At 30.0% G+C, this 17,603-nt stretch overlaps 1 protein-coding gene and 1 long non-coding RNA gene across 3 annotated transcripts; both read left to right on the forward strand.

The window, feature by feature from the left end:
* Nucleotides 1–99: 99 nt before the first annotated feature.
* On the forward strand, nucleotides 100–9,926 carry LOC122520055. Its single transcript, XR_006304433.1, has 2 exons — nucleotides 100–2,296; nucleotides 9,812–9,926. It is a non-coding gene; the product is annotated as an uncharacterized LOC122520055 (long non-coding RNA).
* A 145-nt stretch (nucleotides 9,927–10,071) lies between these two features.
* On the forward strand, nucleotides 10,072–17,545 carry LOC122520054 (pyruvate carboxylase, mitochondrial). Of its 2 annotated transcripts, XM_043639965.1 has the most exons (12): nucleotides 10,072–10,291; nucleotides 11,288–11,607; nucleotides 11,847–11,997; nucleotides 12,099–12,310; nucleotides 12,382–12,584; nucleotides 12,691–12,952; nucleotides 13,031–13,349; nucleotides 14,388–14,438; nucleotides 15,064–15,531; nucleotides 15,624–16,013; nucleotides 16,097–16,929; nucleotides 17,111–17,545. In XM_043639965.1, exons 1-12 carry the CDS (start codon nucleotides 10,156–10,158, stop codon nucleotides 17,357–17,359), a joined length of 3,594 nt encoding a protein of 1,197 aa, XP_043495900.1. In that variant the 5' UTR covers nucleotides 10,072–10,155; the 3' UTR covers nucleotides 17,360–17,545. The 2 variants fall into 2 exon arrangements, with proteins under 2 accessions (XP_043495900.1, XP_043495901.1); XM_043639966.1 differs by lacking the exon at nucleotides 14,388–14,438.
* Nucleotides 17,546–17,603: the final 58 nt, after the last annotated feature.

Raw genomic sequence — 17,603 nt, forward strand, 5'->3', positions numbered from 1 at the left:
AATGAGATAATTAAAAAAGGGCGAACGATAAAAAAATAAAAAAATTTAAAAAAAGAATAATAAAAATATAAAAAATAAATGAATAAGAAAAAAGGAAAAGAAAGAAAGAAAGAAAGAGAGGAAGTGAGTAGGTGTGTGAGAAAGAGAGAGAGTGAGAGAGAAATTAAAAAATGTCATAAGTAACACAATAGTGCAGTAGCAAAATGAAAAAGACGGTTATAGTTTCTATTTTGAAGATTGTATTTTTTTAAAACTCTTTATTCATTTCGACTTCCACATAACGCGCACTTATTTATATCTATGCGAATTAGGTGCGCCATATGTGTGCGCGTGTGTGTGTGTATGTGTATGCGTTTACCATGGTTAAGAACGAAAGAATTTGTGTGTGACATGTATGTATGTATGTATGTATGTATGTATGTATATCTGTTGTTGTTATGTTAAACGTATGCGTGGGTGGTGAATTAAATGACGCCCACATAATTTGCGTATCTTCAAACGGGATGTGTATCGTAAAATAATTTTTCTTTGCCTCCTACGAATCTTTCGCCAGATTTTTTACGCGTTTTATAATCAACGAACAAACGGATCGGAACGGAATGGAACGAAATAATACAATGCGAATAAAAAACACATAAATACACCACAAAAGCCATAGATATACGTATTTATCGAAACACTTATAGGAATTTTACGCGAAACGTTTCGCAAGGGGCAGATGAAATATTTGTTCTTATGATAATAGTGGGTTTTTTGGTTTTTTTTCTTTTCTTTTCTTCTTTTTTTTTTAATACGGAAAGTCAGCCATCATCGTTTTACTAAAACTCGTTACTTCGTATATATATATGCATAACAATAGGGTGCTTCGTACACATCTGCTCGATCGTTAACAAAATAAATATATATAAATAAGTAAATTAATAAAAAGGAAAATATATATAAAATTGGAAAGGAAAAAAAAATTCATTACGAACACCGTGCTTCTCGATATATCCATGCATATATTTATATACATATACATATATATATATATATATATATATATATATATATATATGCACTCTTCTGTGATTGATTGCTTCATTTAAGTGTGAACAACGTATGGTATATCATTTCTATACATATATACGAGTATTATCAGTGACGATATAGAAATTAACGAGAAACGATTATATTCGATTACTTTTTTCCAACATGGCCGACGGAAGTGTACGAAGATATTTTTATTTTAAATTTTAAACCGAGGGGGAAAAAGAATTGGAAAGGAAAAAAAAACAAAGTATATATTAAGAATACACGTGTAAGTAATTACTTCATGTACTTATTTACATAACACGTTCATTGATAATATCAAACTTATAACAAAAAAAAAAAGGCAATCGATTCTCGCTACTATAGTCTCGTTGCAAAACTAGTTAGCTTAGGTAGGCAAAACAATTGTGTGTACATATATTTAATTAATATTAACGTTGTAAGTAAATGTGTATATATATATATATATATACACGTATATCTGGGAATATCGCGCATTAACAAGCACAGATGCATTTATTATCGGAAAGATCAGGATCGGCCAATGGAATTAGCTGATTAGGGCCTATGAATGTATACAAAAATAAATAATAATAAAAAAAAGAAAAAAATAAATAAAAATAAAAATAAAAAATAAAATAAAAATAGAAATATATAAAAAACATTAAGAACAGAAGGACAAAAGTAAAGAAGAAAAGGTAGGGGGTTGGATAAGTATATGGAGGCAGAGAATTGTTAAAAAAAAAATATACATATGTCAATCATTAGAAAATTTTCTACCTTACCAAACGACGATAAGAGATAAATAATAATAATAATAATAATAAAACGAAAGAAGGTGGAGGGGGAAGAGAAAAAAAAATTAATTGATCACGTCACAAAAGTAGTAAATGTCAAAAAAAAAGAATCGTCGTTATCGTGCGTCGATAATATAGGAATCATCGTTATCGTTTAGATTCGCGCAACGAGAAGAAGAAATTTTACTGATTAACAACGACGAGGACGACGATGACGACGACGACGAGACAGTAGAGGCCTTCGTTCTCTTTGCGTGTTCGCCACTATTTTTGTAGTAGAGGTCTAGATACGAAAGGAAAACGAACGGGTGTCGCGTGGTTCGTGAGATTTTTACATTCAGTACGGCTCGGGGCTTCAGTCGGATCGAGCTCAGGAGGCCTCTTCTTCCGACACCGTCGTCTTTTTACTACTACTCATCATCATCATCATCATCATCATCATCATCTCCAGTTAAATTTGTAATCGTGTAAGTAATATCGAAAGTCATGTAACAAATCGATCTTTCCTTCGATGCCGTTTACTTTAACAAATAGAAAAAATTTGTCCCGTTTAAATTACGTTTCGTCACGGACTTTTGTCAACTAATATTTCTTTCTTTTTTCTTCAATACACATTTCGTGGTTTTTATAAATGATAAAAAAATTTTTGTCATTGGATAAATTTATGGGGACGAAAAAAAGAGAGAATAGTGGAGTGAGAGAAAAAAAGTAGGAGAGAGAGAGAGAGAGATAGAGAGAGATAATTATGATTATATTCGTATTATAATGATAAGACTTTTTCGAAGGGTCGAAGTTCATAATCTTACACGAATCATTCATAAAACGAGGATACCGGGAATCTACCCTAGAAAAGGTACATAAGATGAACAGTAATCAATATTATTAATAATAAGGAACGGTTAAATCGTTACCGCCCTATTATCAAATAAAAAAAAGGAAAAAAAAGGGTCAGAGGTAAAAGAACTTGTCAACCGTTATTATTCTTTTCTAAACATAATAATTATCACGTTTTATCTTTAACATCGGTGCCGTATTAAACACTCGACACGCTCTAACTACTCGTTTATATGCGTAATATAAAAAAAGAAAAAGGACAAAGAAAAAAATTCGTTTTTAATGCTCGTTAAAATTTTTTGTAAACGCTAGACTTTTCCTTTTTCCTCTTATTTTTTCTCCCCTTCCCCTTCCTCTCCTTCCCACATTTATCCACAAAATTTTTTTCAATGAAATTAAATATGACGAATCGTGTTCGTATATATAAGTCAGATACAGTAGTGTGTGTGTGTATGTATGTGTGTGTTTTATATAACCGCGATAAAGTTAAACATTCGTTTTGCTTTAAAATTCGTTTAATTCGAATTAATAATGGGTCATTCATTATTATTCGTTTGCAAGAATGGTAGTAATGTTAACAAATAGTTCAATCAATTTCATTGATAAAATAAAATATATATATATATATGTGTGTATATTAAATGATTAAGTATATGCATACGTATAGTTATTTACTCTTATCTCTCATAAATCTTAAAAGAGACGTAAGTATTCGCTTCGTGAAGTGCCAACAAAATGACGCACCGAATTAGAAAACATATTATATATACATACATACATACACATGCTTAATTTTGATATATTGATGATGATGATGATGACGATGACGAGTCGGTGTACTTTTGCAACACGTGTTTCTAACACAATGATTAAACGAAAGAAACAGCTTTCGTGTAATTAAATGTAAATTATACCTATATATCGATCATACGAATAATAATCATTGTTTATCGAGTATTCACAAATCAATCTTATATCGAAGAGGATTCTACTTTTTCTTCGCGAAAATAATTTGATTAAGAGAAAGAATGTGAATGGAGGAAAGAAAAAAAGGAAGATAATTATATTTGATCGTTGTTTAATTTAATTAAAATACGTTCAATAACGAAATGAATACTTATTTATGTATTATTCGGTTTTCTATCTTATCTATTAATGAAACTATTTTTAATATGAGATCAAAACGATAAAGCAAGCCAATAATATATTTTTAACGGTGGTTCCTATACGTTGTTAAATTCAATTTTCACGATAGCATTTCATATTTACACACGATGAGATTTAACTTATTTAATTGAAATAAATATGATCGTAACAAATTTCCCTTTTTTTTTTTTGATTCGTTATAAATGGTAATCTCATTGTGATTAATTATTATGTCACGTTGTTTGCTTTTGCTTTGTTTTTTCTTTGTTATTTTTATTCTTATTTTTTAATTAATGTTGTATATCATTTTACGATATAACAAAATTAAAGTAGTTAAAATCTTAAACGTCGATATTTATCTGTTGTCGAATATTTTCTACTTTTTCTTTTCTTGTTATTTTTTATTCCTTTTGACCCTGAACTGGTTCTTCTCTTGGATACTCGAAGGAGAACTACTCGATTCTCTAGCTTAAATAGCGTCAGAGTTTTCACTCATTTTTATGGAATTCTCGTAACGATAGCATATGCAAAATGCCTCACAAGTTGATTAACTTAATTAATTAAATAATAATTTATTAAATAATGTGTAAGATTCATTCGTTTGTCTACTAAAATCGCAAATTGGATTCACGTAATTATTTCTATAGTTTGTTAACAACACTGGAACTGTAAATTCGTATCTTGAAATGTTGCAAAATATAGTGTAATCTAACTTATTAAATAATACATTCGTTGAGATCATAAAATATTTCTATTTGTAAAGCTACTATTGAAGAAGCATCCCCGTATAAATAATATTAATCAAAAATATAAAAATAAAATAATTTTATTAAATTACGTATATATGCACACATGTGGTGTAACAATAATTACGACATTAAACTAAACCGAAAAATTTTTAAATTTGATTTTAAAATATGATTTTATCATTTATTTTATATTACATATATATATCAGCATCTTTCAATGATAAAATTTACTTTACCTTTGCTTTATTTTCTTAAGATACCAGATAAAAATCGGATACGAAGGTGCATCATTGACAACATTTATCTTTTCTTCTGTAAGCAGCTTGAAATTATCGATTCTATTAACTTCTTCCATTTATAAAAATTTTCTTCTTTTATTTTCTCATGTCTTTTTTTATGCAACTTTTATTTGCGTTTACTTTTATTAAAAATGCAAAAAGAAAAAAAGAACAAACCCCGTTTGGTTGATGTTTCAAAAGAAAAAAAGAAAAAATAGTTATCTAACTTCTAATCCAATATAATCGTTATCTCTTTTACGTGTTATACAGACATAAAATATACGTCCTTTGCGACGAATCAAATACTTAATAATTTCTTAGAAACGAAATAAATGATCATTGTATATATTATATATATTTTCTATTTGTATTTTATTACTTATTCTGTTTGCTAAGATATAAAATTAACATTTTAAGAATACTTAAAAATTTCTACCGAATATTTTCCTATTAATTTGCACGAGTAATATTTACTTAATTATTTTTTTTTTAACAACCTTACGCGAAAAATTATTGTAAAAATAATTATCATCATTACGATATATATATACGGTGTTTCGCAAAATTCTAAAATGGTAAAATATTAAAAAAAAAACAAATATGACTTTGATAAAGTAGCAATAAAGTAGCCATGATTAAAGCGTTCAAATTTATATCAGAGTTAATATAATTTTTGTTTAAACAATTAATCATAATTTTGATTATTAAATATTGTATTTGATATCGAGAAGTTTATAAAACATTGCTCGTAGATCCATTGTACGATAACAATTGTCTGACAATGAGTCATAAAGACAATGAAAACCCCTCTACAAATTTGGAATTGATTTTTTTTTCGTATTAAAAGCCATAGAACTATTGAACTGATTAAAAAGAAGCCAATCTGCTAAAGGAATATTTTTTTTCGATAGAATGATTCTTTGTGATTTCTTATTTCCCCCCTTCCCCCATAGAAAATATTCTAACACAAAAGTTAATTTAATTGTTACTACGTTAGAGACATTATGATCTTCCATATTAAGTCGGGAAACCACACGATGACGTGTCTAAAAAAAAATATATGCGGTTTATGTACATTATTTATACATAGTAGACACGTATATGTATATATATATATATATATATATTGACATATGTATATAAACACGCATTGAGCATAACGTACGAATCATTACGAAATATACGATTGACTGTTTAAGGAAAAACATATTTTTTTCAATTCTAATCAGATTTACTCCTTTATAATATATTTGTAATAATTTTTTATCAATATTATAAATTATAATGTATATATACAAATATTTAAATATCATTAGAATAATTTTTCTAATCAGTTATGTAACATTAACGAGCTTATCTACTTATATTCAAGATAATTGGTACCATGCATACGCGTAATAAAACAAAATGCAATCAGTAAACCCGTTTAAACTGTTTTTCATTTTCCTGTCAATGTCGAAATAAAATTAAAAAAGAGAAATAGGAATATAAAAGTTTTATAAGTATTATATTCGATATATATGCAAACATATATATATAAGAAAATCGATAAGTTTCGATGTGACGTAAGAAAATGATAACAACAACAACAACAACAATAACGACGATGGCAATGTCGTAAGTTAGGTATCGTTTGAATTCTTGATTTACCATTGCAAAACGATCTAATATCAAAATCTGACTTGTGTTACCTTGAAAATTGTTTATTAGTAAAAACGTTGTGTGTTTGTGTGTATGTGTATTCGTGTGTATGTATGCGTGTATTTTTCTAGACATTTATAAATTTTATTTCCTACAATGCAATGTTAATAAAAATAAAAAAATAATATATTCGAACGGTTCAGGGAAAATCCAGAATAGGATGATCGAAGAGCACGAGGTTAACAGTTCGTGCGATTAGTTAGATATAATAGTTACGTAAATAAATGCCGAAGTTCGACTATAATTGCGTGTGATTCAAATGTTATATCGATTTCATCGAAGATTCGTATTTTTGAATTTGCCGCGCTTTTAATTTCTCATACGATCGCATCGAATCATTACTGAAAGCACGTTAATACCCATTACTATGCGTATATAAATATAATATACTATATATTATATAAGTACATATTATGTATCAACTAATTGTAAGAGTACAAAGTTCATTCGTGAATAATATTTTCGTGTATTGTTATGGTAAAAAGATTAGCATTTTTATCGTCTAACGAGATAACGAAAAGATCAATTTTGAAACGTCAACTATTCCCACCTCCCCCCTCTCCCTCTCCCCCTTAAACGAGGAAAAAGAACAAATCTTTTCCTTTTCTTTTTTTTTTATTTTTATTTTTACTTTCTTTTAATTAACCTATACAAAAACACGTTTCAATTTACAGTTGATTATAATTTTTAAATATATATCCGTGTAATATGTATATTAGGTGTAGAAATTAATTCGGTGCCTTTTAAAAACAAAAGAATTTATTTATAGCATCGGATTAATTGATTTATGTACGATCTCGAAACTTTTAGAAACGAATAAACTCAAAACTTTCCAACTATATAACTATATAATATATAATATATAAATTCACGAAAATGCATGGTGAAATTAATTAAAATTTAAATTTAAATTTAAATAAAATTAAAAAAAAAGAAAAGAAAATTGGTGAAATTAAACGATCCTATATGTTGATCAAACTAGTCAATTAATTATGAGGTATCACGTTGTCAAGTTGAGGTATTTAATCGTTCTTAAAAGATGCGCACTAAGGTTTCACGCATGGTGGGGTTGAGTAGGATAAGGGTAGGGGAAACTAGGACTACCCTATTCAGCCGAAATGCTTTTGCATAAATGTCACAGTCGTTGTACGTAACGGAATAGGTTTATAACTGATTGTGAAATAACAAAGAAAAAAATCAAGAATATTAAAGAAAATATTATAATACGCTTCCCTATTAATTATATTAAGTAAGTATTTAATTTAATGATATTTACGAATATAGTTGTACTAATTTCTTTTATCCAATGTTAATGTTTCTCTTATTGTTGTAAATTTTATCTTTAATATAATAAATATATATATATATATATATTTATTATATATATAAATTTTATTATATATTTATTATTTAATTTCTATTTATTATTAGTCTTTTACATACGCTTTATGTCACGTAAAAGTAAAGAACAAATTCAAATTAGAAAAACCACCAATACCCACGCATAAAATTCTAGTCGAACCGAAGGGCAAGAAGCTATTTCGATTATGCCAACGTAATTTTCTCACAGAGAATGATCTCTGTTATTAGAAAATTTTGTCTTTGAAAATTTTCTATTCTATATGATCAATTATTATTATTATTATTATTATTATTATTATTATTATTATTATTATTATTTATCTAAAATAAAATTATCTATATAGCTTTTATTCTTAAATGAATAAATAATTAATTATAATTTTAATGGGAAGGGGAGGAGGATAGGATAGGGGGTACGAGGATAAATAAAGACAAAATATCGGAATAAATATGAATGAATTTTTGAATCTTTCGAGAAGATGATTAAACGGGGAACGTAAATAACATACATTATCAGACAAAGACAATAAAATTATGTATGTGCGTCCTTTTATATATATATGTGCAAATTGACGGCCGTCTCTCGAGTAAGATACGTTATGTAATAGAAGACTAACGCGAAATACGTAAGCTAATGAAAGAGAGAGAGAGAGAGAGAGAGAGAGATGATTAAAGCATTTTCTCGTATATTATAACAATAAACTTTACTAACAATAAGCCGCAGAGAAAAAAATATAGTCGAGAGATAAAATTAGAAAATCCTTAAGTATTAAGTTCGCATTTATCCATTGTTTGTTTACGTTAATGAAAACGGAACAATAGAAAATTGTCTCGGAAAATATAAAAATTTATATTTAATTTATGTTAATTACACTGTGTGTGTATGTGTGTGTGTGTGTGTGTGTGTGTGTGTCGGCTATTCCTCTAATTGAATTTCATACGTAAATGGTAACACGTTGATGTCTTTATTTAATTATACGTCAACAATGAATAATTACAGGAAAATTATTTTCGGCCATACGCGTGGATAGATTTTAAATATACACGTGTAAAGTCTTAAAATAGAAACAATTTTTTTTTATTTTCTTTCTTGTAAACTCAAAACTTTTCAACCCACCCTCGTAATCGATCATTCTAATAACAAATTTTAATTTACACATATATAATATATATATTTTGTTTTTTCTATTTTCTTCAGGAAAACCTTAGCAATGAATAATTAAAAATTGATAAAATAATTATCGATTATCCTAATAATAAACAAATTTTAGAATTTACTATTTTTTTTCTTCTTTTCTTTTCTTTTAGAAAAGATTTTTCATATATAATGAATAATAAAAAATTAATGTATAATATTTATTAATCGTAACGTATAAGAAGATCATTCTAATAAGCTTATACATTTTTATTTCTTAAAAATCAATATTTGCTATTAAAAACGTTGGAATTGATTATTATTATTATTATTATTATTATTAATATTTGAATAAGAGATTCGTTATCAGTATCATGTGTATAAAGTGTGATCGGAAAAAGGTCAACGATCGTGGACACTGAGAGATTTCATTATTTTTTGTTAACTTATCCTATCAGATATGAATCCTTTTCCTGGATTATCTCGTAAAGTCAGTTAATTATGTTCGCCTCTCATGACATTTAATAACTTTAAATAGGATCAACTGAACTCTGAACATATGGTCTGAAAACGTCGGACGATTTGAATTATTATGAACGATCATGCGTTATTGTTTTGATAAAGTATGATAAAAGCTAGCTTTAACGAAAGCACGGAATTTTCTTTAGCAATGGGGAGGAAAAAAAAGAAAAAAAAAGAAAAATTTATCCATCGATATTTATCATCACTCTCGTAATTAAATTATTCTTATTATCTTTTTCCTTTTTTTTTTTTTAGATACTCGTCGTCCCCGTCTCTCGTTTTGTTATTAATAAAGAAAAAAAAAATTTCAAGAAGACAGAATAAAAACCATTCGACGAGGGAATAAAATAAACTTCTATTTTTAAACAAATAAATATAAGGAAAAAAGAAACAAGAAAAAGGAGAAAATCAAAATGACCCAAAAAGTGGAAAGAAACATTAAACATTGATTATTTAAATTAAAAGAGAAAATTCTGTGGAACAACGATCAACAATATATACATATATATTTAAATATCAAGATTATAATTTTGATAAAAATAAAAGTACAATTAAAAAGACATTTATCCGTATAATATAAAAATTTAGAATTATCTAACATGCAATCGATAAGAGCCCAACGAGCCTTGTTAAGGCACAAAACGATACTACGAACATGGACTGTCGTCAGCAAGAAATTATTCGCCAACGATGTTCAATACAAACCTATCAGAAGCGTTTTGGTGGCAAATCGAGGTAAGCTAATATCATTTATTATTTATCGATAATTATTAAGGCGAACAAAAAGTTCGTGCGTTTATTGTATTACAAAATTGTATAATAATGGATTGTTTTTAGTAAAATTTATTATATTTTCATTACCAAAATTGATATTATTATATTAATTTAAAAAACGCACGAACTTTTAGTCCACCATGATATTATATAACAATAAATGAAATAAAATGAACGAAAAAAAAAAAAAAGAAAAAAAAAGAAAAAAGTATAATCCAACCGAATTGACCTAAAAATATAATTTGAGATATTATTTGTCGGCTTTGACCCATCGAAACGTTTGGCTCTATTACGATAGAGAAGTTATTTAGCTCAATACCCTTGGCAACCAATCCAACATGTTGGTCCAAAAAAAAAACTCTTAATCCCTCCCAAATGTCCAACTTATTTGACTAACGCTTAGGATAACGGGTAAGCCCTAAAATCATACAAATCACGGGACGGGACGTATCACGAGGACTTCACTCGTGATAAGAGTGACAAAATATATCGATTAAATTTGACGTTTAATTCAACAAACGATCATTCATCCTGTCTATTTAAATAATACAACTTAACTTGTGTTGTTTGTGAAAGTATTGCTTCGATCAATCTGGACTTTGATCGGTTAGGTATTAATCCAGGGAACAAACAAACAACAATAAAAAAATATGTTCCCTCGGAAAGGACAGATAAAATCGCAATATCCTTAATGAAATCCCCAAAGCTCATCGTCTAATGTAACTCAAATGTCTTTCTGATTGATTACTTTTTCCTGAATCACTTCTTTTAATCACTTCAATACTCTCACTACGCGATCGATAAAATTGATGAGATATTGTTGTTAGAAATAAATTTGAAATAAATTTGTATGTACTACTACCAACAACAAAATTGTAGTAATACTTTTTCATGTTTTTGAATAAAATTATAAAAATTGAAAATTATGTTCATCTATGATTATTAATTATCACTTAGGGGAGATCGCCATACGTGTTTTTCGTGCCTGCAACGAACTCGGCATACGTTCGGTAGCTATTTATTCGGAACAAGACAAAATGCAAATGCACAGACAAAAAGCTGACGAAGGTTACCTAGTTGGAAGAGGTTTACCACCGGTCCAGGCATATCTTAATATCCCGGAGATTATACAAGTTGCTAAAGAGAATGACGTAGATGCCATTCATCCAGGCTATGGTTTCCTATCCGAGAGATCAGATTTTGCTCAAGCTGTGATAGATGCTGGGTTGAGATTCATCGGACCTAGTCCGAAGGTTGTTCAACAAATGGGGGACAAGGTATGAGAATTCTACAAATACAATGAAATAATAAAAGATTGCATTTACGTTAAATCTAATATCAAATTATTATTAAATATTAATATCTTCTAATTTTATTCATTTAAAAAAAATTAAACAATAGTTAAAATGATAATTTTATTAAAATTAAATAAAAAATTAAATTATTATCCAATGAATATTTTGTCATTTCATGAAAACATGTATTTCAAATTTAACGGGATAATTATTGTAATTAGGTAGCAGCTAGAATAGCTGCTATAGAAGCTGGAGTACCAATCGTTCCAGGAACAGATGGTCCAGTGAGAACAACCGACGAAGCTATGGAATTTTGTATGAAACATGGTCTTCCCGTAATTTTCAAAGCTGCGTATGGAGGTGGAGGGCGAGGTAGACCCTAGTAACTGATGACTATTTTTGTTCGTTATTAAATTCTTATTCATTACTAAACGAGGAATGATCGAATCGACATGATTTAATTGAATCGATAGGTATGCGCGTGGTCAGACAAATGGAAGAGGTTCCAGAAATGTTCAAACGTGCATCGTCTGAAGCAAAGGCAGCTTTTGGAGACGGTGCTATGTTTATAGAAAAATTTATCGAAAGGCCAAGGCATATAGAAGTTCAATTACTCGGTGATCAAGCCGGTAATGTCGTTCATCTTTACGAACGAGATTGTTCGGTTCAACGTCGGCATCAAAAGGTGAGATCATCGATCGTTTTATACCTGATACATATCAATTGAAATGAATGATTATATTTACAAATTGGCAGGTCGTAGAAATTGCACCGGCACCACGATTGGATCCCAAAGTAAGAGACAAGATGACAGAATACGCAGTAAAATTGGCTAAACACGTTGGTTATTCGAATGCCGGTACCGTCGAGTTTCTAGTAGACGAATCAGGAAACTTTTATTTCATTGAAGTTAATGCTAGGTTACAGGTTGAACATACAGTTACCGAAGAGATCACTGGGTAATTTGAAAATTGTCTTTTATACGATGATACGAGTTATAAAACAAATGATTCGTTGTTATACAATATATATATATATATATATATATATATATATATGTTTTAGGATTGATCTCGTCCAATCTCAAGTACGTATAGCTGAAGGGATCACTTTACCGGAGCTTGGTATGACCCAAGAGAAAATTATTCCTCAAGGTTTCGCCATTCAGTGTCGGGTTACAACTGAAGATCCAGCTAAGAATTTCCAACCAGATACTGGAAGAATTGAAGTATTCAGATCGGGAGAGGGTATGGGAATAAGATTGGATGGTGCATCTGCATTCGCTGGTGCTATTATTTCACCATACTATGATTCCCTTCTTGTTAAGGTACCTACGACAATTGCAAATCGACAATCAAATCAAATTTTCTATACAAACGAGTATAATATTTCCTAATTTTAATAGGTGATCGCTCATGCCGGAGACCTTCAATCGTCCTGCGCAAAGATGAATCGCGCGTTACGCGAATTTCGAGTTCGCGGTGTAAAAACTAACATACCCTTTTTACTTAACGTATTGGAGAATCAAAAATTTCTTAATGGAAACGTCGACACATATTTCATTGACGAGAATCCACAATTGTTTCAATTTCAACCGAGCCAAAATCGTGCTCAAAAGTTATTGAATTATTTAGGAACCGTTCTCGTTAATGGACCTAGCACACCATTGGCTACTTCTTTGAAACCTGCAGAAATCAAACCTCACGTTCCACAGATTGCATTAGGTATGACGTTTGAAAACTTAACAAAAGTGTTTGTGCGTTTGTATTTATATTATTATTATTATTATTATTATTATGATTCTTATTCTAATTCGAAAGATTTAAAATGAAAAAAAGAAAAGAAAACATTAATAACGATATCTAGTCTATCAAGTGGAAAACGAGTTTCAAATGCTAAAGATCAACGGAAGGATACGCTTTGATACAAATGTGGGTCCGTAATAAATGGGAGCATAAGTTTTCTTACTTCGCCTTTAGGGTGTCTGCTAGTCTTTATTTCTATCTATCTATCTATATATCTCTTTCTCTCTCTTCTATTGACCCGGTAAAGATTGCCGGAAGGTGATCAAGATTTCTTATAAGGTGATTTTTATGTCGTGTGCATAATCTGAACTCATTCTTTGCTAATCCAAATCTTACTATCGCTAATAACATTCTATTATGACAGACACCCTATTTTTAGCCCATAAAAAATGAAACGTATTGCTTTATCTGATGATTGGTGGTAATGATGATGATGGGCAAACAATTGGACAAATTTGTTGTTTACACCTCTACGTATATTTATTATCGTTCGCACTATCCGCACCAGGTCATCGTACGCAACACCATTGCACTCTGCATTAAAGTGCACTCCTTTTTTTTTTATTTATTTTGTTCTTTTTTCTTTTTTTTTCTTTTTAATTTCGCTCATGCTCATACCATCGTATTTCTGATTTATAATTATTTCATCGATCTTTCTTTGATTGAATTTTAAACTTATTAGACGAAGGTGACAACATTTGTGATTAAAAATTTCATTTAAAAAAGTTCACGAGCATGCTTAATAATGAAGCAATTAAACGATTTATCCAAGTTGTGCGTTATAAATTTATGAGTTGAAAAAAAATGAAATCGTTAATGGTAGATATTTTTTAATTAAATTTCACCGCACCTCGGATAATTGTTAATAATTAGAAATTAATGGTCCCTCGTAACTTATTACACTTCACATTGTTTATCGCATGCTTTTATTATTTTATTGTTTGGCAATGTTTTTAGACTTTGCTAAGCTTGCAGCTGCAGAGGAAAGCAATGATCCAGATGCACCAGGTAGGCAAACAATATTGATTCATTTTTTGTTATTTTTATAGACTTGTTATCAAGTATCTATTCATTATTGTATATACAAATCGAAAAATGCTCATAGCTTGTAAAAGTGATTCGATAATCATCTTTTAGTTTAATTAATATAGATTCTAGATATTATTTATGCAATATAATTTTCAAAGATATTATCTACACAGCAAAATAGATATGTACGCGTGTGTATGTGTGTATGTATGTATGAGCGGAAACAAAAGAATATCATCATAAAAATATAAGTAGATAGAGAAAATTGTGTCACGATATAAAGAAGTATGTATACATTTGTCGTATACAGAAATAATTGGCAAATAGGGGAAGATTTTTTGTTTTTATATTTACAACACGATTTTTTGAATATTATCTATGCATGATCAAAGATACATTTATAACAAATATACATGTAAACGGTGCGTATCACTTGCAGCTTTAAATTTACAAACATTGTGATTGTCCACTTGTTTCATCACTGCTTATATGTGTTCATGCATGAAAATCACTAAACGTACGTTACACGTTCTTCTCTATTTTATGGGGTATAAAAAAAAGAAAAAAAAGATCATACCAATTAAATGAAATTTAAATTTTGCAGGAGTTATGGAACCACCAAAAGGTTTCCGTCATATCTACAAGGAACAAGGACCGGAAGCATTTGCCAAAGCTATTCGTCAACATAAAGGTGCGCTCCTGATGGACACGACATTCCGTGACGCTCATCAATCTCTTTTAGCTACTCGAGTCAGATCTCACGACCTTTTAACGATCTCACCCTTCGTGGCACACAAATTCAACCAGCTTTATTCCCTGGAGAACTGGGGTGGTGCAACCTTTGACGTAGCATTAAGATTTTTACACGAGTGCCCTTGGGAACGTTTGGAAGATATGCGGAAAGCCATTCCTAATATTCCATTCCAAATGTTACTAAGAGGTGCCAATGCAGTTGGTTATACGAATTATCCGGACAACGTTGTATTTAAATTTTGCGAATTATCCGTTCAATTGGGTATTGACGTTTTCAGGGTATTTGATTCGTTGAATTACATGCCCAACTTGATCATCGGTAAGATTACTTTCTTCTTAATAGTTATGTTAAATATACATATATTTTTTTTTAATGAACAATTATGATTAACGAATTAATATCGTGTTCAGGAATGGAAGCAGCCGGTAAAGCCGGTGGAATCGTAGAAGCCGCAATCTCATATACCGGAGATGTCAGCAATCCTAATCGTACAAAATATAATCTTAAATATTACACTAATTTGGCGGATGAACTAATCAAAGCTGGCACTCACGTCCTAGCGATCAAAGATATGGCAGGTCTTTTGAAACCAAAAGCTGCGGCAATGTTGATCGACGCTATTAGACAAAAGAATCCTGATATACCAATTCATATCCATACTCATGATACTGCTGGGGTCGGTGTTGCATCTATGCTAGCTTGTATCGAAAGTGGAGCAGATGTTATTGATGTTGCCGTTGACAGCATGTCTGGAATGACCAGTCAACCTTCCATGGGAGCTATTGTTGCAGCATTACAGGGTAAATTATTTGCAATTTTTAATACATATATTCTACTGTAATACAGATCTTTTTGAATGAGAAATTTATATACAAAACTTTAGGTACACCTAATGACACTAATCTGGATCTCAGCGATGTTTCGGAATATTCAGCTTATTGGGAACAAACAAGAACATTGTATGCTCCTTTCGAATGTACTACGACGATGAAATCAGGAAACGCCGATGTATACTTAAACGAGATTCCAGGTGGTCAATACACGAATCTACAATTCCAAACGTATTCCCTTGGATTGGGTCAATTCTTCGAAGATGTTAAAAAAGCATATAGAGAAGCAAATCTATTACTTGGTGATATCATCAAAGTTACACCTAGTTCGAAGGTAGTCGGTGATTTAGCGCAATTCATGGTACAAAACAAACTGTCTTCTGAAGATGTACTTAACAAAGCCGAAGAACTGTCTTTCCCAAAATCGGTAGTTGAATTCCTTCAAGGTGCGATAGGTGAACCTTACGGAGGATTTCCAGAACCTTTCCGATCTAAGGTTTTGAAAGATATGCCAAGAGTAAAAGGTAGACCAGGAGCTAATTTGGAACCTTTTGATTTCGCAAAACTGAAGAAAGAATTGCAAGAATCCCATCCACATGTTTCGGAAAAAGATGTTATGTCTGCGGCCCTATATCCCAGCGTGACGAACGATTACTTAAACTTTAGGGAACAATTTGGTCCTGTGGACAAACTTGAAACTAGAATATTCTTAACGGGGCCAAAGGTAGGAGAAGAATTTGACGTGTCTATAGAAAAGGGAAAAACTTTAGCCATAAAAACTTTGGCTGTTGCTGAAGATCTTACGAAAAATGGCGAACGTGAAGTATTCTTCGAAATGAATGGGCAATTGAGATCTGTATTCATCAAGGATAAAGAAGCTGTTAAGGTAGAGTTTTATTTAATTTTTGTACTAAATTTAAATTATTATCAATATTTACAAAAAAACATTAGTATATATTCTATATCGATAATGTAATCCTAATGCAATCCTATAATTACTATAAAATTTTAAAGAATACTGACTAAATAGAAGTGGATAATAATTTTATGCTTCAATTAATTCTCAGGAATTACACGTCCATCCAAAAGCAGCGAAAGGTGATAAAAATCAAATAGGAGCTCCTATGCCTGGTACCATTATTGATATCAGAGTCAAAGTTGGTGACACGGTAGAAAAAGGTGCACCTTTGATCGTTTTATCTGCTATGAAAATGGAAATGGTAGTACAGGCATCGAAAGCAGGAAAAATCAAAACATTAGATGTCAGTCAAGGAATGAGAGTGGAAGGAGATGATCTTCTTTTGAGCATCGAATAAGATGAGCCACAGAAACATTCATTAGTCATTTTTCTATATACATAATTCGTTGCAACACAGAATCCCTCTATATGACATTATTTTTGTTTTATATGTGTTCTTTGTCTTCGTTAAAATTTTACCAATCGCAAACCATCAAGTATCGAAAGCATTTTAAAGTATATAAAAAAAAAAAGAAAGAAAGTACATCATTTTTATATTTTATTACATTCTTTTCTTCTTCTTCTTCTTTTCTTTCATCTTT

Source organism: Polistes fuscatus, unplaced genomic scaffold (genome assembly GCF_010416935.1).
Source record: "Polistes fuscatus isolate 324 unplaced genomic scaffold, CU_Pfus_HIC Scaffold3, whole genome shotgun sequence".
Classification (NCBI taxonomy): Eukaryota; Metazoa; Arthropoda; class Insecta; order Hymenoptera; family Vespidae; genus Polistes; species Polistes fuscatus.